Here is a 23,725-nt window from a genome sequence, read left to right on the forward strand (position 1 = left end):
AAATTAAGAGTTAAAGATGAATCCAGTCAACTTAAGTCGTGACTTTGTAGCGACGTGGCTGTGAGAAGGTGAGATGCATCTGAGAATCAATCATAACAACGATTTACATTTCTATAGTGCCTTTCACATCAGGAAAACATCTCAAAAGTGCTGTGTGGAGGGGTGGAGTTAATACCTCTTGCAGTTCTCAAGTTATTATTCTGGAAGAGTCTGCTACCTCATTCAAATAATTTCAAATTTTTATGGCCGTATTTCTCTTTGACCGAGCCTTCAGCTCCCCTCTCAACTCTCTTCCCCCTTCTCGCTCCCTCCCATCCCTCCCCTCACCCTGACCATTTCCCCCCTCCTCGCTCCCTCCCCTCACCATTTCCCCCCTCCTCGCTCCCTCCCCTCACCATTTCCCCCCAATGCTCGGGTCATGACCCAACTGTGCAGCGCCTTGGGACGTCCTCCTGACGTGAAAGGCGCTTTATAAATGGAATCTTGTTGTTGTTGTTGTATTTAAATAAATTGAAGGCTCACAGCATTGACAGGTCAGTTAGGAATCTACAGCATGAGATGGAATCTGAGCCGGCTTTTGATGAGAACAAAGCAGTGAACACGAAGACCAGGATTAGAATTGTTACTTACTCATGTTTAAATTTGCTGCTAATAATTGACCTGTAAGAAAGTTAAAGACATTTCAAAAGCTCTTAAACATATAGAATTTTCTCCAGAACTATAGTTGTTTGTGGGCCACTGCTGTACACATATCGGCGACTGCATTTCATCCACAAAATACACAATCAATCCACTTTACAGTATATTCTGTGAAGCGTTTTGAGATATCGCGGCATAAGGCACAATATCAAACGCAATTACTATTGTGCATTTGTGGCCTGGCAGGAACGCACACTTCATAGAATCTTACAGCACAGGCCACTCGGCCCATCGTGCCTGTGCCGGCTCTTTGAAAGTGCTATCCAATTGGTCGCACTCCCCTGCTCTAACCCCACAGCCCTACAATGTTTTCTTTTTCAAATACCTATCCAGTTCCCTTTGGAGAGCTTCTATCAAATCTGCTTCCACCTTTTCAGGCGGTGCATTTTGTTCCAACAATCTCTCTCTGGAGTTTCCACGTGCAGACGGACTGCGTGACATTCTCAATTCGCTTTGGCCCCTCTTCAGGCGCTCTCTAAATGGAATCTTGTTGCTGCTGTTGTTGTTGTTGTTAAGGGAGGCGATGGGTTTCCAACATTCCAGATCGTAACAACTCCCTGGAAACAACTCTCGTCTCCCCTCCGGTTCTTTTATTTATTTAGCAATTGTGCATTCACGGGAAAATGTAAAATACATTTTAAAGAAAAAAATATTTTTTTTAATTGCCCCCTCCGGTCTGACTGAACTGGAACCCCCGCCGCCGTCCTGCCGTAACCACAGCAACGCTGACCCCTGTCCCAGTGACCTTCACACAAAGGACCCGAGAGCGGGGGCGTCCAATTCGACGCCTGGAAACGCAACTTGCTGGGACGCGGGGGCTGAATATCCGTATCGCCGCTGAGAGAAAGCTTCAATAACTCATGCCGTGTGTTTTTTTTTAAAAAAAAGCGGCGGGGAAGCGGCGCGATTCCCTGTCCCCCTGTTTGCGGTTGTTCAGGCGGGGTCCTCTCGGCGCGGTCTGTTACATCAGCTTCGGGGACACGTGGTTTCGAGGAGTTTTCTAGAAGCTGCGCGTGAGGCAGACGGACAGCGAGCGCCATGAGTTACCTGGTCAGCACCGCCGCTCAGCGCCTGGCCGCCGGCAGAGTGAGTAACAGTAACAGCCCGCGTTAACGCACCTGAGTCCCGGCCCTACGACGTTCCTTTCCTGAGATGCATTTCCCACGCAAGGCCCCGGAGACGAGCCTCTTCCGTCGGCGGGCGATAGTGAGTCACGGCCTGGCCGCTGGCGCAGGCCGGTGGCGATGGTTGGTCCTTGCGTCGCCTGACGCCGGTGTTCAGGCCCGTATCCCGTTCTTGAGGCCGTCGCCCTTCTCCCTTATTGACCTTCACAAGGGTCTCTCTTCACCCCCCGGCCTGAGCCATGACCCGCGTGAAGTCGGTGCCGGGTCGGGCAGGCGGCGAACTGGCCTCGCGCCGCAGCTGCAAGTACCTCGAGTACTGACTGGGGGGGGAGGGGGGAGAGAGAGATAACCGACCTTCGGGGAATGTATAGGGGAAGCTCTTTTCTCACTCCTGCACAACCCTTCTCCCCTCCCAAACCCCCTCCCCCTCCCAAACCGCCTCCCCACATCTGTCCCCGTTTGATATATTAAAAATTTCTACATTTCATCAATGTTAGATACAAAAATGCAGAATGTAGATCAGCCAGAGAGGTTGCTGGGTGTGAAAGGATTCTGGAAAGCCCTGCCTGCATGGGTGGTTGCATTTCATTCAATTCGCTTTCAGTTATTCTAGCAGCCATTTTCAGAAGTCTGGAATGAAACGCAGATTGAGTAACTAATTCAGATAGACAGAGAATGGTCTGAACAGTGATAAAATGATAATGATAATATTTAATTTTCTAGAGTTGTTGGAATGGATTATGTCAAGATGTATTCCGAACTGCGGCAAAGCGTCACTATGCGTGAGTATATCGCTATCTGTTTAGTAACTAATGGGATTACCCCCGTTTTTAGTGTGGAAAAGCATGACTTGACTCCCAACAGTGTTATCAGAAATTAAACACTTTTTCAGGAATTTAAATTTTGGTCCTTATAAAGTCCCTGCCCACTTAACTGAGGGAGTGTACAGGTCTATATGGAGTTCACAAACGTAGGGAGAAGCAAGGCTGTGGAGGGCTTTGCAGGCAAGGGCGAGGATTTTGAACTCTATCTCTGGGGAATGGGGAACCAGTGGACCTGGGCGAGGAATGGGGGATAGGGTAATGGAGCTTGGTGCAGGAGAGGATAGGAGCTGCAGAGTTCTGAATTATCTGCCAACGGCAACAACAAATTACGTTCGTATAGCGCCTTTATCATCGGGAGGATGGCCCAAGGAACTGGGCAGTCAGGGTTTGGACCCGAGCTCGGGGCTAGGAATCAAGTAGGAAGGTGAGCGAAAGGCATGGTCGAAGAGAAATGTGTTGAGACGAGCCTTGAAGGAGGCAAGGGAGGGAGCGAGGCAGAGGGACTGTGGGATGAAGTTCCAAAGCGTGGGGGCAGAGAGACTGAAGGCCCGACCACCGATGGTAGAGTGGGCCAGAGCCTGCTGCCCGAACAGGTCGATATGCTACTTGTGGAGGGAAGAGTTGTGAAAACCAACAACTGGGGAGTTAGTGCAGTCAAGCCAGGATGTGGTGAATGAGTGGAGGGTCTCGGCAGCCTGAGGGGAGAGTCGGTGGCAGAGTCGGGTGATGTTGCAGACATGGGGGAAAGCAGAGGGATCATAGAATGGATCTGGGGTTATAAAGGACATTTGAAGGTCAGACAAGATGCCAAAGTTCTGTACTGGCTCAGGGAAGTACAGAATGCATCGCTCACTTGATGTCTTGTCGGATCAGCAGTAGTCCTGGAGGCGTAGAGATAAGAGTTGGGACTGTGGAGGGCTTTAAAAGTAACTATCAAAGTATCCACTTTATGATACATCCAAGGAAATTGGTTCTACCTTTTAATTTGCAAGTTTGATAAATATTGAGGCTGCTGACCAATTGACCATAAGAACACCAACAAGAGGATTGTAAGTGAGATGGGTCATTAATTTACCTTTTTGTCTTACCCTTTTCTCCCCACCCGCCTGCCCCAATCTTTTCCAGGTCTGAATCCATTAAAGGTGCGGTTATTGGAATTGATCTGGGCACAACAAATTCCTGTGTAGCTGTAATGGAAGGGAAACAGTCAAGGGTAGGTGGCGATAATCTTCACTGAAGCAGGAATATGGAGCCACATTTTAATGTGGGTTTCCTTATAACACTTAATACTGTGTTGACCCCAGCTTTCCTCATGTGAAAAAATGGCCAATGTCCTGGTCATCGGGTCCCTTCCAGGATGTTTATAATGTGGGAGGATGGTGAAGATAGAAGTTTTAATTATCGTGTGTTGCTTGCATAATTGGATGTTGCTGAAGACCACTGTAACACAAATGTCCTTTGAAATCAACCCTGGTAGTTTCTGATTGTAGAGCAAGACAGGGGTAACTTGCAATGCTGTATTAGCTGTTAAGTCCTGGTCAGGCTTCACTTGCTCCCAACAACAACTAACCACAAATGACATTTGTATTAGTGCCTTTCACGCCAAGAGGACATCACAAGGCATTGGAGAGTCAGGGATCCGCGCCCGAGCTGGTGGTTTGGATCAGGAGTGGAGCAGGATGACTGAAGGCACGATCGAAGAGGAGGGCCTTGAAAGAGGGGGCAAGGCAGAGGAACTGGGATGGAATTCCAGAGGGTGGGGCAGAGAGGCTCAAGATCCACCGTCCAATGGTGGGGTGGGCAAGGCCGGGAACGTGAAGCAGGCCGGAGCTCGCTGAGCGGAGGAACGGACAGATTAGTAGGGAATTAGGAGGTCACAGAAGTAGGGAGGAGCAAGATTGGAGGACTTTGAAGGTGAGGAGTGCATCCATGAAGTGTGATGCTGTCAGTGCCCGAGGTATTGAGGCACTGATGGGAGCCAAGCAGAAGAGGTTAACATTTAACTGGACAAAGTTAGCTTTCATCCAGTACTTGCAGTTTGTGAGGACAGCAGTTGTCCCTGGAGTCGAGGGTGGAGGCGGAGAGGTGAAGTTGAGTGTCATCCGCAAACATGTGGAAGTTGACCCCATGTCTACCGATGATATCGCCAACGAGAGCATTTATATGTTGAAAAGGAGGGGACCAAGGCAAAAATTCTGAGGGGCGCCGCATTTGATGGTGTAGGGACTTGAGGAGGAGCTATTCGTGGTCATAAGGTGGAGACGATGGGAGAGGTAGGATTTGAACCGGGCAAGGGCAGGTCCGTGAAGGTTGAGCTGAGAGGAGAGGCGTTGGAGGAGGATGGAATGGTTGACAGTGTCGAAGACAGCAGAGAGGTCAAGGAGGCAGAGAGCCCTGTCGCAAATGGACAGAATGTTGTTAGTGACTTTGACCGGGTCTGTTTCCGTGCTGTGGGCAGCATGGAAACACGATTGGAAGCGTTTGTGGAAGAAATGGCGGGAGAGGAAAGAGTGAAGCTGGGCCGCAACGACTTGTTCCAGGGCCTTGGAAAGGGAGGCTGGAGATGGGGCGCTAGCTGGAGAGTAGTGATGGATTCATGGAAGGGTTTTTGAGGATGACAGCTGTTTTTAGAGGGGTAGGAACAGTACCAGTGGATAAGGAGAGGTTCATGATGTTGGTTAAAAGAGGGGCCCCAAGAGGTGGAGTTGGGGGTAAGGAGAGTAGTAGGGATGGGGTTGAGAACTCAGGTGGTGGGCTTTATATTGAGATGTTGAAGGTTCGAACGGATTGATTTCAAGATCCTCTCACTCGTTTTCAAATCCCTTCATGCCCTCGCACCTCCCTACATATCCGACCTATTAAGCCCCCACTCCTCCACCACCCAGTGCCTCCACTTGTCTGGCTCTGGCCTTCTGTTCGTCCCTCAACCCCTCCGTTCCACCATCGACGGCCGTGCCTTCAGTCACCATGCCCCAAAACCCTGGATTTCTTCCTCAATCCCTCCACCTTGTCCCCTCGCTCCCCACCTTCAAATCCTGCCTAAAGACCTTTTTGATCGTCTTTAAGGTCTCCTTCTACACTCCTTCTCCCCCTGGTTCGGTGTTAGACTCCGCCACTGTTAAGCGCTCCGCGTGAAGGGTGCTGTATCGATGCAAGTTGGTGTTAAGATCAGACTTGTGTCATTTCTCCTTGAAGGGCTGCTTGAGTGATTCTGGCTTATCAAGGGGAACTTCTGATTATGTGAGGGATAAATTTCAGATTGATACTGTCTAGGAATGTTTCTCGGATGGGGGACATAGCCATGGGAGTCCTAGGTGGCTTTGATTAATGAGTGTATGAGAGTGGTACATGTGTGCGAAGAACCTGGCCTTTGAGAGATCTCTGGTATTATCAGACTTTATTGAGCTTTTTTTATTGTGGATAAAGGTCACAAAAAAAACGTTCAAGGTAACTGCATACTGGCACTCATCTTAGTTTATTTCTTAAAAGAAAAGCTTGCATGTTCTTTTGCAGCTCCAATCAGTGGATAATTAAACTGTTATCTTTATGTTCCAGGTACTTGAGAACTCTGAAGGGGCCAGAACAACCCCCTCCGTAGTGGCCTTCATGGCTGATGGTGAGCGTTTAGTTGGAATGCCAGCGAAACGACAGTCAGTCACAAATCCTCAAAACACCTTTTACGCTACAAAACGTCTGATTGGACGGCGGTTTGATGACGCTGAAGTACAGAAAGATCTGTAAGTTAGCTGTATGATGGATTCTTTTGAAAAAATAAGCTAATTGCAAGATCAACTTTACATTCTCCTTGCAGTATAAACTTAGTATTGTTTGAATCTTCCACAGCAAAAATGTTCCATTTAAAATCGTTCGTGCTTCTAATGGTGATGCCTGGGTGGAGGCTCACGGCAAGATGTACTCTCCAAGCCAAGTTGGGGCTTTTGTTCTGATTAAGATGAAGGAAACAGCAGGTAGGAGCAAGGATATACTGACATTTTGACTCTAAAATAAACAATTTAGGTGAATTGAAGGACTTCAGTAAACATTTAAATAATAACTACTTTAAATATGAGATCCACTGGACATTTACACCCTAGATATTTAAAAAATGGAATTTTGTTTAAATGTTCTTCAAAAATACTGAGCATAATATTGCGAATTTCATGAAAGGGACCAACTTACACTACCCAAATCTTCCATTTTATATGTGATACATGTATCAAACAAAATAGATTGTGCTTTAGGCGACTGAGCAATGTTTTGCTTTGTTTATAATCATTTACAGAAAACTACCTGGGACACCCTGTGAAGAATGCAGTTGTCACAGTGCCTGCATATTTCAATGATTCTCAAAGACAGGTAAGAGATGACTGCTAATGCTTATGATTGGAATTAAACATGTGAGATGATTCCAGGTACTGACCCTGTGGTGCTTTGATTAACTTCTTCATTCAAACCAAAGAGAGCTGATCACCCCCATCCTTGTCCGATTTCACTGGCTCCCCATCCCCAGAGGATCAAGTTTAAGATCCTCGTCCTCACTTTCACAGCCCTCCATGATCTTGCTCCCCCCTACATCTGCGACCTACTAAACTGTTACCAACCTGTCGGCTCCAGAATTCTGAATGAACTGCAGCTTGTGGAGGGAAGAGTTGGGAAGGCCAACAAGCAAGGAGGGAGTTAGCGTATTTGTGAAGTTGGTTGAAGGTTTTAAAACCCTTTAGATTGTAGGGAAAGGAAAAATGAGGGAAGTAAAAGTGGTCATCTGGTGGCACTGTGCTGTGATGTTATCATATCAACACATCATTCTGATGCAAAACCATGGAGAGAATCATCCAATAACTGAGCACACAATTTCAGATCAGAATCTAGTAATGTATTGCATTATTGTTGTTAAAGGCAAGAAATGTTTTTTATATGAGCTTATCGTGTAGTGGATCACATTCTTGAATATATTGAATAAATTGTCCCTATATCTGCGACCTACTAAACTGTTACCAATCTGTGCACTTCCTCCGTTCGGCACGCACTTGCCTGCTTCACTGTTGGTGGTCCGGCCTTCAGCCTTTCTGGCCCCACCCTCTGGAACTCCATCCCTGAAACCTTGCCTTCTTCAAGTCCTGTCTCGATCTTCCTCTTTAACCATGCCTTTTGGACATCTTTTCATTTTTACTATATCAACGGTAAGGGCAGGTTTTAACTGTTAGCTGAAGCAGTCAGTCCAGTGAGCCCGGACTTGATGTAATATTACCTTGAATTGATGCCTTATTCATTGTTCTTAATTAGAATTGTCATACCTTTTTAATTTTCGGCATTTGTAACTGATATATTTGTCTAGGCTACAAAAGATGCTGGGCAGATCTCTGGGTTAAATGTTTTACGGGTCATCAATGAGCCCACTGCGGCAGCTCTGGCATATGGATTGGACAAGAGTGAAGACAAAGTGTAAGTAAAAAATAAATGTAACGTAACATTGTATTTAGTAAATTTTATTAGCAGTACTTTTTCCTTTGAAATTTTACAGTTGTGATTTCTTGTAATTACATTTGTCTGAAGCTGACTTGACCTTGAAGTCAATACTATTTGTAACTTATTACAACGCAGCAACTTGGATTTATATAGTGCCCTCCACGCCAGATGGCGTCTCAGAGTGCTTTACAGTAACGGATCCCAGGGCCGAGCCAGGGGGAGGTGACCAAAGGCACGGTCGAAGAGAAAGGTCTTCAGCTGAGACCGGAAAATAGGAAAGAGGGGGCGAGGCGAAGGGAGCGAGGAAGGGAGTTCCAGACAAAGGGGACGAGGAAGAGGCCAGACCCAGTGGAGCGAAGGCAATGGGCACTGTTGTGTGGAGAGAGGTAGCGAGTACACAGGAGTGGAGGGATTTGAAGACAACGGTGAGGATCTTGAAGTCGATCCTCCCTGGGACAGTGCAGTCTGGCAAGGACTGGGGTAATCGGGGATCGGAGTTTGGTGTGGGTAAGAATGCCGGCGGCAAAGTTCTGGATGACCTGGATTTTCTGAATGGTAGTGGTGGGGAGACTGGTGAGGAGGGCATTTGAATGTATAACTTAATTAATGCATAACAATGGTTTTCTGATATATAACTTACTCAAATGTAGTAAAAAAACAAAATTTCATTTGTATAGAACCTTTCACGTTAGGGCTGGTACGATAGGGATATGCGATAGATACAATGCCCCCTCACTATTGAGATGGGAGTTCTGAAAGGGTAGTTTGGGGCTGACTGAAGTAAGTCAGCCTATGCTGGGCATAGAAGTTGCAAAGCACTGCGCCCCCTGCTAGAATGTGAATGGTGGCAATGTGATCTTAAATCCAGTTAAAAAATTGGATAGACATAGATACAAGATTGGTATACCTGAATACCTTGCTCGGTTTACTCATTTTGTTCAGACCTATCTTCCTATTTCATCATATTCAGTATATATGAAGCAGTTCCACAGAGACTGATTTGATACTGTTTGAATTAAGATCCCAAGATGAGCTTAATTTCATAGTTTAATTACAATCTCTGTTCTTAATTGGAATTGTTCTTCCATTGATTGGAAGATTGCAAACAACACACTATTTAAGAAGGGTGGGAGAGAAAAGATGGGGAACTATGGACCAGTTAGTCTGACATCAGTGGTAAGGAAAATTCTTGAGTCCTTAATTAAAGATGTCGTTATGGGATTCCTGGAAGACCATAACAAGATTAGGCAGAGTCAACATGGCTTTACAAAAGGGAAGTCATGCTTAACTAATCTTTTAGAGTTTTTTGAAGATGTATCTGCAGGTTAGAAAGGGGGGAACCAGTATATGTAGTATATTTAGATTTTAAGAAGGCATTTGACAAAGTGCCACACAAAAAGCTATTGCACAAGGTTAAGGCCCACGGGATTAATGGGAACATATTAGCATGGATTGAAGAGTGGCTAACGGGTAGAAAACAGAGTAGGGATAAACAGGTCATTCTCGAATTGACAGGATGTGACTTGTGGAGTGCCACAAGAATCAGTGCTTGGGCCTCAGCTATTTACAATTTACATCAATGATTTAGACGAGGATATTGAATGTAACGTATCTAAATTCGCGGATGACACTAAACTGGGTGGGAGAGTAAGCTCTGAGGATGATGCAAAAAGATTGCAACGGGATATAGATAGGCTCGGGGAGTGGGCGAGTAGGTGGCAGATGGAATTTAATGTGGGGAAGTGTGAAGTTATTCATTTAAGTAGAAAAAATAGAAAAACAGATTATTTTCTAGAGGGGGAGAGATTAGATAGTGCTAGTGTTCAGAGGGATTTGGGTGTCCTTGTACGCCAGTCTCAAAAAGTTAGTTTGCAGGTGCAGCAGCAACTAAGAAGGCGAACGGCATGTTAGCGTTCATTGCAAAAGGTTTAGAGTACAAGAGTAGGGAAGTCTTGCTGCAACTGTATAGGGCCTTGGTGAGACCGCACCAGAGTATTGTGTGCAGTTTTGGTCTCCTTATTTAAAAAAGACATACTTGCCTTAGAGGGGGTGCAGCGTAGATTCACTCGGTTAGTTCCTGGGATGAGGAGACTGACCTATGAGGATAGGCTGAATAAACTAGGGCTGTATTCTCTAGGGTATTAGGGGAGATCTTATTGAAACATCTTAAAGGGCTGATAAAGTAGACACTGAGGGACTGTTTCCCCTGGTAGGAGAATCTATAACCAGGGGTCACAGTGTTAAAATTAAGAATCAGCCTTGTAAAACAGAGTTGAAGAAACATTTCTTCACTCAAAGGCTGTAGATGCTCAGTCCTTGAACATTTTCAAGGCTGAAACTAATAGATTTTAAAAAAATAGTGGGATTAGGGGATATGGGGATAGGACAGGTAATTGGAGTTAGGTCAGAAGATCAGCCGTGATCTTATCGAATGGCAGGGCAGGCTCGAGGGGCCGAATGGCCTACTCCTGCTCCTAATTCTTATGTTCTTAATTGAAATTAGAATAGTTGAGGGTGAACACAAATAATTCTTCCAAAATTTCTTCCATAAACAAAGTCAGCTGCCAACAGTGCTGTTTTCTATTTGTGTTGAAACTGACGTGTTCCTTTTCTGTACAGCATTGCTGTCTATGATCTAGGTGGTGGTACCTTTGATATTTCTGTGCTGGAGATTCAGAAAGGAGTCTTTGAGGTAAAATCAACCAATGGCGATACCTTTTTGGGAGGTGAGGACTTTGATCAGGAATTGCTCAAGCACATCATCAAGGAATTCAGGAGGGAGGTTAGTATTTAGTGTTGAATTCCTAGGAGCGAGATGGGTGGGGGGAGGTTTGGAAGAATTAAAATGACATAACATTCAGTGTATATGCAACTTGGAGCAGTTATATAGCGAGGATTTATTAAAAACTCACTTCACTTGTGATGTTAACTTAAGTGGTTTCCATTCTCCCTGCATTGATTCTCATGTATTCTGTAAGAAAATCTTGTCTGAGGTAGGTTCCATTTACTTTAGTATATGCTGATATCTGCCTTTGAAGTTAGTGCCATCATTCCTCTATTTTACCCAATATATTTTGTTTAGCATACTTCCCCTTGTGAGCTTGATTGAAACTTCTAGTACTTACCATTCATTTGTTTATTAGTCTTGTATAGGTACTTGAAAAGTGTACAATGCTGAAACAGGCCACTCGGCCTAACCAGTCTATATTTATAGTCCCTCATGTGAAGGTTTAGCTTCCTCTTGAATGTACCTACACTATTTGATTCAACCACTACTTCAAGCAGCAAGTTCCACAATCTAACAACCTTCTGCATGAAGCAGTTCCTCCTAAAATCTCTCATAGATCCCCTAGCCGCGTTCATATTTAAATCTCCTGGTTACGGATTCCCCAGCCAGTGGAAACAGTCTAATTTATGTTAACCTCACTAAACCCACCAGAAGACTGGATTACAACTGGAATGTAAGCATAATCACATGAACATTTTAATAAAAGCAACAACTTTCCAAATTGGGAGAATCTGCCATCCCTGGTATTATCCCCGTAAACCTACATTGTACTCTTTTCATCACTGCTGTATCCTTCTTATAGTCTGGAGGCCAGAATTGGACCCAATACTCCAAATGTGGTCTAACAATAATAATCCTTGCATTTGATATCACGTAGTTGAGACATCTCAAAAGTGGATTGTCTGTATATTTTCTGGGGCAAATGTAATTCAACATCAAATAAATTCAACAACACCTCCTCACTTTTATATTCTGTCTCTGGATATAAAGTCCAAGTCAACATTGGCCTTTTTATAGCCTTACCTACAGCTTATTTAGTAGAGGATAAACATGTCTGAATGCAACGTAATAGGCCAATAATGCTCTATTCCAATTTAATTTTCAGTCGGGTGTGGATCTAACTAAGGACAATATGGCACTGCAGCGAGTGAGAGAAGCAGCAGAGAAGGCAAAGTGTGAATTATCTTCATCCCTCCAGGTAAGGCAGGACTTCACGTGCCTTACTTAATGTAATAAAGTAGTCTGTTGATATGGTAACTGAATTACTACTAGTTCAGCTTTTAATGCAATGAAAAGCTCCAATGGGTATTGTGCCGCAAATGACAGGTAAATGTGACTAAGTTTTAAATCCCTGCACTAAAGTGGGCTGTTGTCTCTTGACTTGTCTGGCTTATTGTCTCTTTCCTAAATGTTTCTCTGAGATTTTTCATAGTACTGAATATATTTTCTGTATTTTAACAGACTGATATTAACCTGCCTTATCTGACAATGGATGCCTCTGGCCCAAAGCATTTGAACATGAAAATTACTCGCTCGCAGTTTGAGAATATTGTTGGTGACCTTGTCAAAAGGACTGTTGCACCATGCAAAAAGGCCCTGCAAGATGCTGAAGTCAGCAAGGGTGATATTGGGGAGGTCCTCCTTGTGGGTGGAATGACACGGATGCCAAAGGTAAATGCCCTGTGAGATGCACAGTTTGTTTTGGGTAACATTAGTCATTCTCAGCTGAGAAATCTGAAAGGCTGCATGTCAAGATGACATCCCAAGACGCTGGACAGTCTGAGATTTGAACCTGAGCTGGGGTTGAGATCAAGAGGGTAGGGAGGATAGGGATAGGAGGGTGACCGAAGGTGCGCTCGAAGACGAGGGTCTTGAGACTGACTTGAATTAGGCAAGGGAGCAAGACAAAGAGATTGTGGGATGGGAGAGAAGCTGGAGGCTTGACCGCCAATGGTGAGGCAAGACGAGCGGGAGACATGGAGCAGGCGGAGGAAGCGGACAGGTCTATATGCAGTTAGCAGGTCACAGCAGTGAGGAGAAGCAAGGCTGCGGTGGGCTTTGAAAGTGAGAATGATGATTTTGAGCTCTATCCTCTGGGGGATGTGGATGCGGAAGCCAGGCGAGGATGTGGTGATAGGGTCATGGAATTTAGTGCAGAAGAGGACACGAGCTGCAGAGATCTGATTGATCTGTAGATTGCGGAGGGAAGAAAAATGAGGGAAGTAAAAATGGCATTGTGTGCTGTGATACATCAACACATCATTCTGATGCAAAACCATGGAGAGAATCGTACAATAACTGAGAACATAATTTCAGATCAGAATCTAGTAATGTACTGCATTACTATTAAGGGCAAGAAATTACTTTTTTTGTTTGAGCTTATCGTGTAGTGCAGGGTGGTCCAACCTTTTGGATGCTGCGGGCCGGATTCCCTATTTGAGAAAGATCTGCAGGCCACATCCAGCCAGGCCAGTGATTTTATCCGGCCCAAGACAATTTCCAACAATCCAACTTCCGCTCCCTCCCTCCCCAATGAACGTCCTTCCAGGGCAGCAACAGGAGCCAGCAGTTGGGAGGACGCAGCATTTACTGCAGTCTGTCAGGAAGGCAAGCGCGTCTCTTACCAACCACGTACTTAGTCCTGCCGCTGCAGATAGTGATTGCCACACAGCTTATTGGGAGAGACAGGGATTGAGAGGAGGGGGAGATGAGAGAGTGGGAGGGGAACACTCCTTCTTTATCCCTCTCTCACCCTCTTGCGCATACTCTCAATTAAATTACTCTCTCACTCTACATCCCACTGCCTCTCACACTCTTCCCACTCACATTCCACTTACCCTCTCCTCGCTCCCACAAACACAATCTTTCTAACCCCTCTCAAATTCTCTCAAACTCCCCCTCTTTCTGTTTCTCTCCCCGTGTCCCTCACGTTCACTCATACTGTCCCTCTCTCCCCCTCATACTCTCTCCGCCACTCTCTTAATCACTCTCTGCTCTCCCTCTATCAATCACGTTCCCCCCGCCCCCCCCTCACTCAGATTCTTGAATATATTAAGCTGAACCAAAGTGTTTATGGTGGTCAGGTGTTTCAAGGTCTTTCCCCTTCCATTGTTTCTTACTCTTTAGGTCCAGGCAACTGTGCAGGACCTGTTTGGTCGTACTCCCAGTAGGGCTGTGAACCCAGATGAAGCGGTTGCCATTGGTGCTGCAATACAGGGCGGTGTGCTTGCTGGTGACGTCACAGATGTGTTATTGCTTGATGTTACACCTCTGTCACTGGGTATCGAGACCCTGGGAGGCGTGTTCACAAAACTCATCAACAGGAATACCACCATTCCAACAAAGAAAGGCCAGGTACTGAACAACTTGTATTTCTGCATCTAACTTGTATTATTGCATCAACCTGATGTCTGCTATAAAATAGTTTCTTCCTAACAGTTTTTTTTAGAGGTGACTAATAGTTGGTGGGGGTTGTGGGGTGGGGACATTTGAATGCATACGACCTAAAACTGGATTGTAACATAGCTTACAGCAGGGTGGTACAACCTTTTATGCTGCTATGGGCCGCACAAGCAATATTTTGTGTTTGCCTTCCAGAAACATAACAACATTGACAAGTCTTTTTCATGTTGCAAGGGCATCTCAAAGCGCTCAACACTGCCGCCTGGGTACCTCAGCTTGGGGGTGGGAGCCGAGGGAGGTGGGATGGGGAGGGGAAAAGATGACAAAAGTGTGGTCAAAGAGTTAGGTCTTGATGTGCTTTGAAAGAGGGGCGGGAGCAAGTCGGATGGACTCCAGGAATGGAACTCCAGAGAGCGGGTGCAAAATCACGCACACTCTCCCTCTCATACACTCTCTCCCCCTCACACACTCACATTCTCTCAATCACTCTCGCTCTGCTCTCTCCCTCCTTCTCTGTTTCTCTCTTTCCTCTCTCAGTCACTCTCTCTCACACTCTTATCAATTACCCCCTCTCTTCCCCCCTCTTACAGCTCTCTTCCCTCTCACTCCTCTCAATCTCTTTCGCTCTGCTCTCTCCCCGTCTCAATCACTCTCTCCTACTCCATGTGAATCACTCAGTCAGTTTTCATCTGAAACGTCATTGCAATACAAGACTTTTTTCGTAATACAGATATGCTGGTGGTGAGAATCAAGTCAGTCTCTTGTTTGTAAACATGAGGGACGAAAAGCACTTAAACCTCTTAGATGGTAAATTGAGCACTCTAAACTTCTAAATAACAAATCGCTAATACTGGTTAGCAGAAATCTGTGCGTTCATTGAATTGTTCATGAATGCCGAGTCGTTCATCCAAATATTGATCTTCATGTAATATTGTTTTTATATAATTTGCTTCATTGTCATTATCCAAATTGGGACAAAAAAAGGCTACGACAGTCCATCACTCACGATTAAGTTTGTTTTCAAATTAAAATTTTCACATACATAAATTTTGTGTTACAAAAATGTAACCACAATCTAGAGATCAGACGAGGTATAATGGAGTAAGTAGTGGTCCAATAAACTAGTGGTTAGAGCATTCGCCTTGCATTCCCGGGCAGAGCAAAACATTGGGCAAGTTTCCTTACTCTACACGCCTTTGTAAGTACGCCTAGCAGTAAGAACCCGGTTGTTAATCGATTGGCCGATAATTTTTCTGGGGGTAATAATCCCTTTAATAATAAAAATTTGGTTATTCAATTCACGACATTGTGGGACACTGTTGTGCACAATTGGCTGCCATGTTTTGCCTACAAAATATACAATCGATTTACTTTACAGTGTATTCTGTGAAGCAATTTGAGACATCTGGAAAGCATGATGAGGTGCTATATCAAATGCAAGGATTATTATTATTAATCACTCTCTCCCCATCTCTCACAGTCTCTCTCAATCCCTCATTCTCCCATTTCTTCCTCCTCTCCCTCTCCTCTCCCACCGGCCGGCCGCCTGAGGGAGCATGCTGGTTTACAGAATGTAGTTTGACTAGGAACATAACATTTGCATCAGTACTAGGGATAATGCACATCACTGGTGCAAATAATTGTTCATCCTTTTAAATATTTATTTGCTAAAGGTGACATGAGAATTACTCAATTACCATAAGAATTTATTTTGAGGCTGCAATTGCTTTAGGCAGTTAGGCTAATAAACATGCGTGTAATTCTCTAACTTTGTTCAATACATAGATTTTTTTCTTATATCATCTCCTTGTGACAGGTCTTCTCTACAGCTGCTGATGGACAGACACAGGTTGAGATCAAAGTGTTCCAGGGAGAACGCGAGATGGCAACAGACAATAAGCTTCTAGGACAGTTCACATTGGTGAGTGGCATTGCAACTCTCTTACATGTATTTCAATCTTGTATATTTGATTAGAAATTTGAAATGGATACATTTTGAGGTTCAGGAACAAAAAACAAAAACAGAATCGCTGGGAACGCTCAGCAGGTCAGGCAGCATCTATGGAGAAAGGAAATTGAGTGAATGTTTCGGGTCCACGACCCTTCGTCAGAACGGCGAATATATGCAGTTGTGCAAAAGCTGGGTCCTTGTGTGGGACAATAGATAAGTTTTTTTTTAACACGGGGATATAAGTTAAACCCAGCATTATCTCTCCCTGCCTCATTGGGTAAGACTTGTGAGCTTTTATTCATATTCTGCAATTAATGTTTCTAATTTTTTTGGATTATAAAAAGTAACAATCACAAATTCTGTAACTTTAATTCTAAATATTTTGATTGAGTTGTAAAGAACTAAGCAAGATTTTGCATTTTGTCACAGCATTTTGCAGTATATCCTGTGAAGTGCCTTGAGATGTCTTCCTGGCATGAAAAGCACTATTAACAAATGTAAGAGCAAAATAATAATTGAATTATTAAATGACTGAAAGAAATAAAATTAAGATACCGTTTCAAAGGGAGGAGTTGCCTGGTTCAGCATTAGTGGTCTGACAGACAGTTAATATTAATTAATTGATCAATTAATAATTAATTAATTTAATGGATGCACTGAAATCCTTCTCTCTCATGTTTCCAGATTGGACTTCCTCCAGCCCCTCGTGGCGTTCCACAGATAGAAGTTACTTTTGATATTGATGCCAATGGTATTGTCCATGTTTCTGCAAGAGATAAAGGCACTGGGCGAGAACAGCAGAGTAAGTGCTACTTTAAAATGTACTTTCTTATGACAGATCAGATAGATGTAAATTCATAGTTGTATTATAGATGTAACCCGGGAAGTCCTTAACGCAAATATCCTGTTAAAAATAGGAAGTGACTGCGATGGCATGTGTACTTAACATTGCCGGGATAGGTAAGTTTGTCTGTGATTCCTGAAGGGTTCAACAGAACTGTATGTTACCATTCAGACAGCATTGTATAGCATTGAGGCATGTTTATTTGTTTTGTTCATGTGAGTATCTGCCATTAAATATGGCTAGTGTTTAAAATTAAAAACTTAAAATAAATTGAGTTTAAGACTGATGGCAAACTTAACATTTCACACTGGAGGAAATAGTAGATGAGCATTTTATCGCATATTTCTCCAGTCTGATAAGCTCTTCTAGTTTCAGTATGCAATGATAGTATGCAGGTTTGATGATAAATAACTCCTTTTCCTTTATAAATAACTGATAAATAACTGCTTTTCCTTTCACTGCAGTTGAGCAAGTGTCCCATCAGTGCATCCTTTATCATGGTCTTCTGGGTGTTTAATTTAAATTCCAGTTTTCTCCCAATTTGTAAAATTGTTGCTTTTATTAGAATGTTCAAGTAGTTATGTTTAAATTCCAGTTGTAATCCAGTCTTCTGGTGGGTTAAGCAAGGACGACATTGAGAACATGATCAAAAATGCAGAGAAATATGCCGAAGCAGACCGAAGGAGAAAGGTACGACAACAGTGAGATAGATTATTGGGTGAACTGAAATGAATTTAACCTTTTATCTTTAACTGTGGTTGAAACTTGGAATAACATTACATTTTATGCTGAAAAAAATATTTGGGCATCTTCAAAGATGGTTTACGTTTTATAAACCAGAGGATTCTTTAGTCATAATTATCTCTTGTTTTGTTTGTCTTGGATGGATTCTCACAATAGTATTAAATGTCCACTGTATATTGGCCTTAACAATTCAACAACAGCAACAACAAAATTACATTTGTATAGCACCTTTCACATCGGGAGGACATCCCAAGGCACTGGACAGACAGAGTTATGGAAAATTTCACTGTAAAATGAGCAGGATAAATGTGGATTTGGACAGTCTTTTGATTTATACTATTGCCTTGGTAGTGTTTTGCTGTTTGTTTCCCTATAATAGCATACTGAGCCTGTGCTCCAAACTCTTTTCAGTTCTGACCACAGATTGGGAGCAGGGAACCAGAGATAAAAATCTAGATTACAAAATGTTAATAGGAAACCTTTTTAACAAAGTGTTTGGGATCCATAAACTCTGTTGTAAAACAAGGGATGCTGAAAATATCAGCCTTCTGGGTCGTTCAGTCATCTACACCCTATTTGCAGGAAGAGTTGCTGGCATCATTTTGTTCACAAAGTGACGCTTGCTCCTAAAAGTCCATGTGAAATAACATCATTGGTGAAGTGATTGGAAGTCATTGGAAGGTGCTGATTGTTTTAGTGCGAGAAGCCAGGTATATAGCTTTTTTGGTACAGTATGGAACTAGTTCCACAGTGCTGAGAGTGAACCCATACTCCACCAGGGTGTTTTTAAAATAGTGTTGTTCTGTAAAGGGAGGTATAATTAATTTGCTGTTCTATACTTTAGTTCATAACTTCAGTTTCACATTTCTCTATAGGAAAGTGTAGAAGCAGTCAATAATGCTGAAGGAATTATTCATGACACAGAATCCAAGATGGAAGAATTCAAGGATCAGCTTCCAAAGGAGGAGGTAGGATTATGGGATTGTAGTATTCGGCTTGATTAATGAAATCTCAATAAGGAAACCAGTAATGTTAGACCTGTTATTTTAGTGTTGCAATTCATTGAAGGCTTTTCTTTATCCAGTGTGACAAACTGAAAACAGAGATTACAAAGGTGAAGGAATTGCTGGCTCGTAAGGATTCGGAGACAGGTGAAACCATCAAAGCAGCAGCATCCGAACTACAACAGGCATCGCTTAAGCTCTTTGAAATGGCATACAAGAAGGTAATGAATTGATTTTTTAAGTCCTTAATTTGACTGGGAATGTAAATGTCAATACCTTCAGTATAAGAGTTTTATTTTGAGAAATTTTCACTTTCCTAGCTAAGGCCTTTGTTGTCTGATAAATGTGCATTATTTGTTAAGTATAAAAATACTATTTAACTATGTTTTATTAATGGAGATTTGCTCAGTTTTGCTTGTAAATTTTATTTTTGGTCTGCTGGGACCTATAACATGGAAAGCCTACGCTTAAGAGTATCCAAACCAGATTGAGTTCCACAAGTGTATTTACCTACATATTGAAGTTCCTTGAGTCTGGACTCCTTTCCTTGAGGGACACACCCTTATTACCAGAGATTAGGTACAGGTTGGCAAGAACCAAGGATTTGGGATCCCAGAGTGTGTGTTGGGGTACTGCAGAAGTTTAACTAGCTAAAACTGCATAGCTTGGCATTAAGAGCAATGTCTGAGAAGTTTCTCACTGCTTGTCCAATTAGGGCTGATATACCTGTCAGGGCTTTGGTTTGCAAGCTTAGCAGGTGTAGGAATAATACCTTTCTCCCAGTGATTTATCTGCCAATCAGCCATGCTGGCTGGTCTGTCATCAGCAATGCACTGGAGTACTGTGGACCTATCTGGCATTTGATTGCCAAGCACATCACTCCATGGAGACCCCATTACCTCCCCTCCCCTCTCTAACTATATACACACACACAAAGGATAGTCTTGTCTGCATGTAAACCAAGAGTGATGTTTGGACTGACTGTTGCTTTAAAATGTTTCAGATGGCATCTGAGAGAGAGGGTTCAGGCAGCACGGACAGCACAGAAGGTGGAGACAAGAAGGAGGAGAAGCAATAAAACCACAGTAATTCCTTCAATGGACTGGAGAAGAGACAGATGCTTGGGAGCGACAGAAATGGAAGAGAACTTTTCCTGAGCGGATTTGCACGATATTCATTTTCATACTGTGTTTTTGCAGTATACTATATATAGTTTCCCTTTATTCCCTTTATTAAGTAAAAGTATCGGCGTTTTAACAAATCTATATGGTTTGTTTCATTCCTATGTTCAGAAATTTGCCCAGCATAATAGCTGGTGTTTCTGTGGGTCAGGCATCATAGCAGTCTGTTGCAAATAAACTTCACTCAATCATTTAGATTTGCAGCCAAATCTTTGTAATTACCAAGTGGGGTGAATTGCTTGTTCTGGGGAGAAAGTCAGTTGGAAAGAGGTTCTGGAAAAAGACTTAATTTTGTTGATGTAATTTTGTCTATAAAGAAAAACACAGGAACAGAAATCTTAGAAACATTACCCAGAATTTTGCAGTTCACTTGTGAACTAAAACTGAGGATATTGGATATAAAAAAGAACAATTGTTCATAGTTCTGGCAGCAATGTTATGTTGCCATTATAGACAGGGTAACAGCTTGCATAAAAGGTGATACACTGATATTGGGGTCATGGGATACTGTGGTAACAGTAGCAACTTTATGATTTTTCCCATCGTAAGCACAGAACAAACAGTTTGGGAACAGTGCCCAAAGTCATTCTTGTTGCTTGATTGTAGATGACACCTTCTACTTGGCATGCAGTTTTATGGGGGTGACTTGGTGGCTTCTGTCATCATAAATTTCCTTTTATCAACTGCAGTCCACTTTGCATTTTAATGGAAGGGCAGGATAGGCTTGGGAAATGAGACCTTGGAAACTGTTTAGTTCATTAAAGACCAGGTTTGTCTCAGACCAAAGCTCCATTCTTATTTGAGTACTTATTGGTGTTTGAAATGCTTGTAAAAATGCAGGCACATTTGGTTAGTTCAGTTTGTGATACCGTAAAACTAAGACCACTTAAGTTCTTAACTGTCCTCTCAATTCGTGCGCAGTTTGGAGGTAATCAAGATTTGGCTAGCTTCAATTTTAGTCTGATAATAAATTATGTTGGTATGGAGGGCATTCCTCTGGTCGTCTTGCTGCCATTAATGGGTTTGTGGTGAATGAAACCAAAATTCCACAGAGAACACTGATGATTGCAGCATTGTGATTTTTTAAAAAATAAAATTTGATGGTAAATGATATCTTTTGTGGTATTTTACATTTTATTTTTTCCAGGAAAATGTTACTGTATACCAAAATTATTTTAATTCTAGCTCCTAGTTGTGTGAGTGCTTTGTGTAGTCAATGAGTGCCCTATGCTGACTACTTGAATAATCTGCTCATGGAGTATTCCCATTCTAAGGGAACATTTGCAGAATAATTTTGTTCTTGAGAAGAACATTACAACATTACTCTGCAATCCTCCCTAGTTTGGGATTTCAGCTCCTGTCATTGAGCAATGATCATTAAATATACAAACTTCAGAACACCAAACAAGCTAATGAATAATCTGGAGGAATAGAAGGATGAACTGGTGGGTTCTGGTATCATGGATGGATGGGATCAATAATTTCTCTGTAATGCAATAGAGGCTGATACTCATGTTCAGATTCCTCCCTATTACGTTGACAGTCAAAACATGCATTGAAGGCCATAGCCTACTTTTGTAAATTTGGACCCATTACAAAAAAAGATTCTAACTGAAATTTTGAGAACTGTTGATCAAAAATTCTGGCCAGCTGATAGCTTTGGATGGCTGACAAAAGAGACAAAAGCCAGGGTCAGATCTCTGTCAATGTTGACTTGGTCAGCGATTACATTGTTAATATTTATTTTTCATACATACACTGTTGCAATCTGACATTTACAAACAGTTTTGGCCTCAATCCCATTCCAAAATTGTATTTTTTCTGTTCTATGTTCTAGTTTTCCACAGATAGAAAACTGATATGTACAATACTCTTCATAAGATTATAATTCAGGAATGTGCTGTGGGAACAACTGCAGTCTTGTAATTCACTTCTGCTCGTTTCCACACGATGGAGGAAGCATTGAATGGTAGTTAGTGGATATGAGTCAGTGTGCAAAGCCTGAAACCAGTACAAAAGAAATATTGCTTATCTCATTAACATGTTGCTGGTTACTTTCAGAGCAAACTATTGATGGGTGTCTGAACACATGATTGCCTGCCTATCCTCTTGAAAAAGAAAATGTTTCACTGGTTCAGTGATGATTGGTGCTAGAATATTGATTGAATCCTCGTATACATTTATCTACCTTAACCTGAGATCTAGAAGAAAGGGAAAAATCCAAAGTCACATCCCTCACCTACAAAATAAAAATAAAAATTGTAAATATTTCTGGGTGAATTGCTGAAGCATAGTAGTGCAGAGACACTGGCAAAGTGATGTCTTAGGACTGCAAACCAGAGTAAAAACTGGTGTAGTACATTCCAACAAGTGACCACATTTTTCTGTGGGCGAGGTTAGCCCCCACTAAGCCAAATTAAACTGAATCGGGCTCCTCATACGGGAAATGAGAGTTGTCCCACAGACTATTCTTTTCTCCATCTATAAGTTAGGTTCCAAATCATCAAGAGACGATGCCGACCTTATTCCAAGTTCACAACCACTTGAACATGTCCCAAGGCACTGGAGTGTCAGTGTTTCCGTCCCGAGCTGGAGATCAGGGAGGGTGGAGGGCAGGGTGGGGGGGGATGGTGACCGAAGGCACGGTCAAAGAGGAGGGTCTTGAAGGAGGCAGGACCCAGGAAGAGGCCTCAGCACCAAGTACCAGGACAATGGGTCCCCAGGGACAAACCGCGAGAATCCATTCCATCTTTTTCTAAACCAGGGAGGGACTGTGGGATGGAGTTCCAGAGAGTGGGGGCAGAGTGGCTGATGACCTGCCTGCCAATGGAGCGGGGGACATGAAGTAGGCTGACGCCCGATGAACGGAGGGAGTGGGCAAGTTGGGAGGGGGTTAGAAGATCGCAGAGGTAGGGGGAGAGCAAGGCCATGGAGGGCTTTGAAGGTGAACAAAGGAGTATCTGATAAGAACAGACACTACTTGATCGTCACCAAAAGGCTGAGAATAAGTGACCTTCAATGCCACCTTTTTTTTTGAAAATATATATTTATAAATATCATATTTGGTACAACAGAAATCCCAAACAAACACATCTTCTGTTACAATTTTTTTCCTTTCCTCCTGATGCAAAAAACATTTCGTTGTTTACGGTACATTCCTTCACTGCACAAGGGTTATGCTCATATTTTTTGGGATGCTCCCTTTAAAACAGTCAGGGAAGGTGAAGGGGTGGGGGGAATCGCCCCTGTGTACATCACATCCATGTGCATGGCTGCACACACCCTGATGAGGCGCACTTGCTGCTTTCAGAAGGTGCCCCGATGTGCACTGTATGCAAACATGTTTACCGTACATACATTTTCGGGACGCTCTTTGGTTACATCTCGAGTGTCCTTCCGTACCTTTACTTCAGTCAGTTTTGGGTGCCCTCGTGGGCGACCTAAGCGGGTTGTGCTGGAGCAGCTCCGGCCGGGGTCAGGCCCCATCTGGCCTTTACTGTGGTTGAGCCGAAATTCAGCTTGTCCCTCAGTATATAGTCGCTGATCCAAGCGTGCACAAGCCTGAGGCAGGCCCTCACCGTCCTCTGGTTCTGCCAGAAGAACACCTGGTTTCGGGAGTGGCCAAAGGGCCTCCTTTACCGAGTTTATGATAACAAACCACGAGAGAATCCATTTCATCTTTTTCAAGACCACCTTTG

General features: G+C 43.3%; 1 protein-coding gene and 2 non-coding genes across 3 annotated transcripts; all 3 read left to right on the forward strand.

The window, feature by feature from the left end:
- The first annotated feature begins 1,673 nt into the window (after positions 1-1,673).
- On the forward strand, positions 1,674-21,138 carry hspa9 (heat shock protein 9). Its single transcript, XM_007891382.2, has 17 exons — positions 1,674-1,785; positions 2,547-2,605; positions 3,773-3,860; positions 6,203-6,384; positions 6,491-6,615; positions 6,930-7,003; positions 7,983-8,089; positions 10,733-10,895; positions 12,007-12,099; positions 12,363-12,572; positions 14,028-14,255; positions 16,120-16,224; positions 16,939-17,056; positions 17,694-17,788; positions 18,718-18,810; positions 18,927-19,067; positions 19,850-21,138. Exons 1-17 carry the CDS (start codon positions 1,738-1,740, stop codon positions 19,922-19,924), a joined length of 2,004 nt encoding a protein of 667 aa, XP_007889573.1. The 5' UTR covers positions 1,674-1,737; the 3' UTR covers positions 19,925-21,138.
- LOC121850074 lies at positions 7,421-7,495 on the forward strand. Its single transcript, XR_006085459.1, has one exon. It is a non-coding gene; the product is annotated as a small nucleolar RNA SNORD63 (small nucleolar RNA).
- On the forward strand, positions 13,140-13,208 carry LOC121850075. The gene has a single exon (XR_006085460.1). It is a non-coding gene; the product is annotated as a small nucleolar RNA SNORD63 (small nucleolar RNA).
- Positions 21,139-23,725: the final 2,587 nt, after the last annotated feature.

The sequence above is a fragment of the Callorhinchus milii genome, unplaced genomic scaffold, assembly GCF_018977255.1.
Source record: "Callorhinchus milii isolate IMCB2004 unplaced genomic scaffold, IMCB_Cmil_1.0 Scaffold13, whole genome shotgun sequence".
NCBI classification, from domain to species: Eukaryota; Metazoa; Chordata; class Chondrichthyes; order Chimaeriformes; family Callorhinchidae; genus Callorhinchus; species Callorhinchus milii.

Excerpts from the sequence above, each read along its gene's own strand:
- hspa9 (XM_007891382.2), top strand. The coding sequence starts at position 1,738 with ATGAGTTACCTGGTCAGCACCGCCGCTCAGCGCCTGGCCGCCGGCAGA. Across the intron at positions 10,896-12,006 it reads TCAAGGAATTCAGGAGGGAG|TCGGGTGTGGATCTAACTAA; the intron begins GTTAGTATTTAG and ends TTTAATTTTCAG. Across the intron at positions 17,789-18,717 it reads AAGCAGACCGAAGGAGAAAG|GAAAGTGTAGAAGCAGTCAA; the intron begins GTACGACAACAG and ends ATTTCTCTATAG.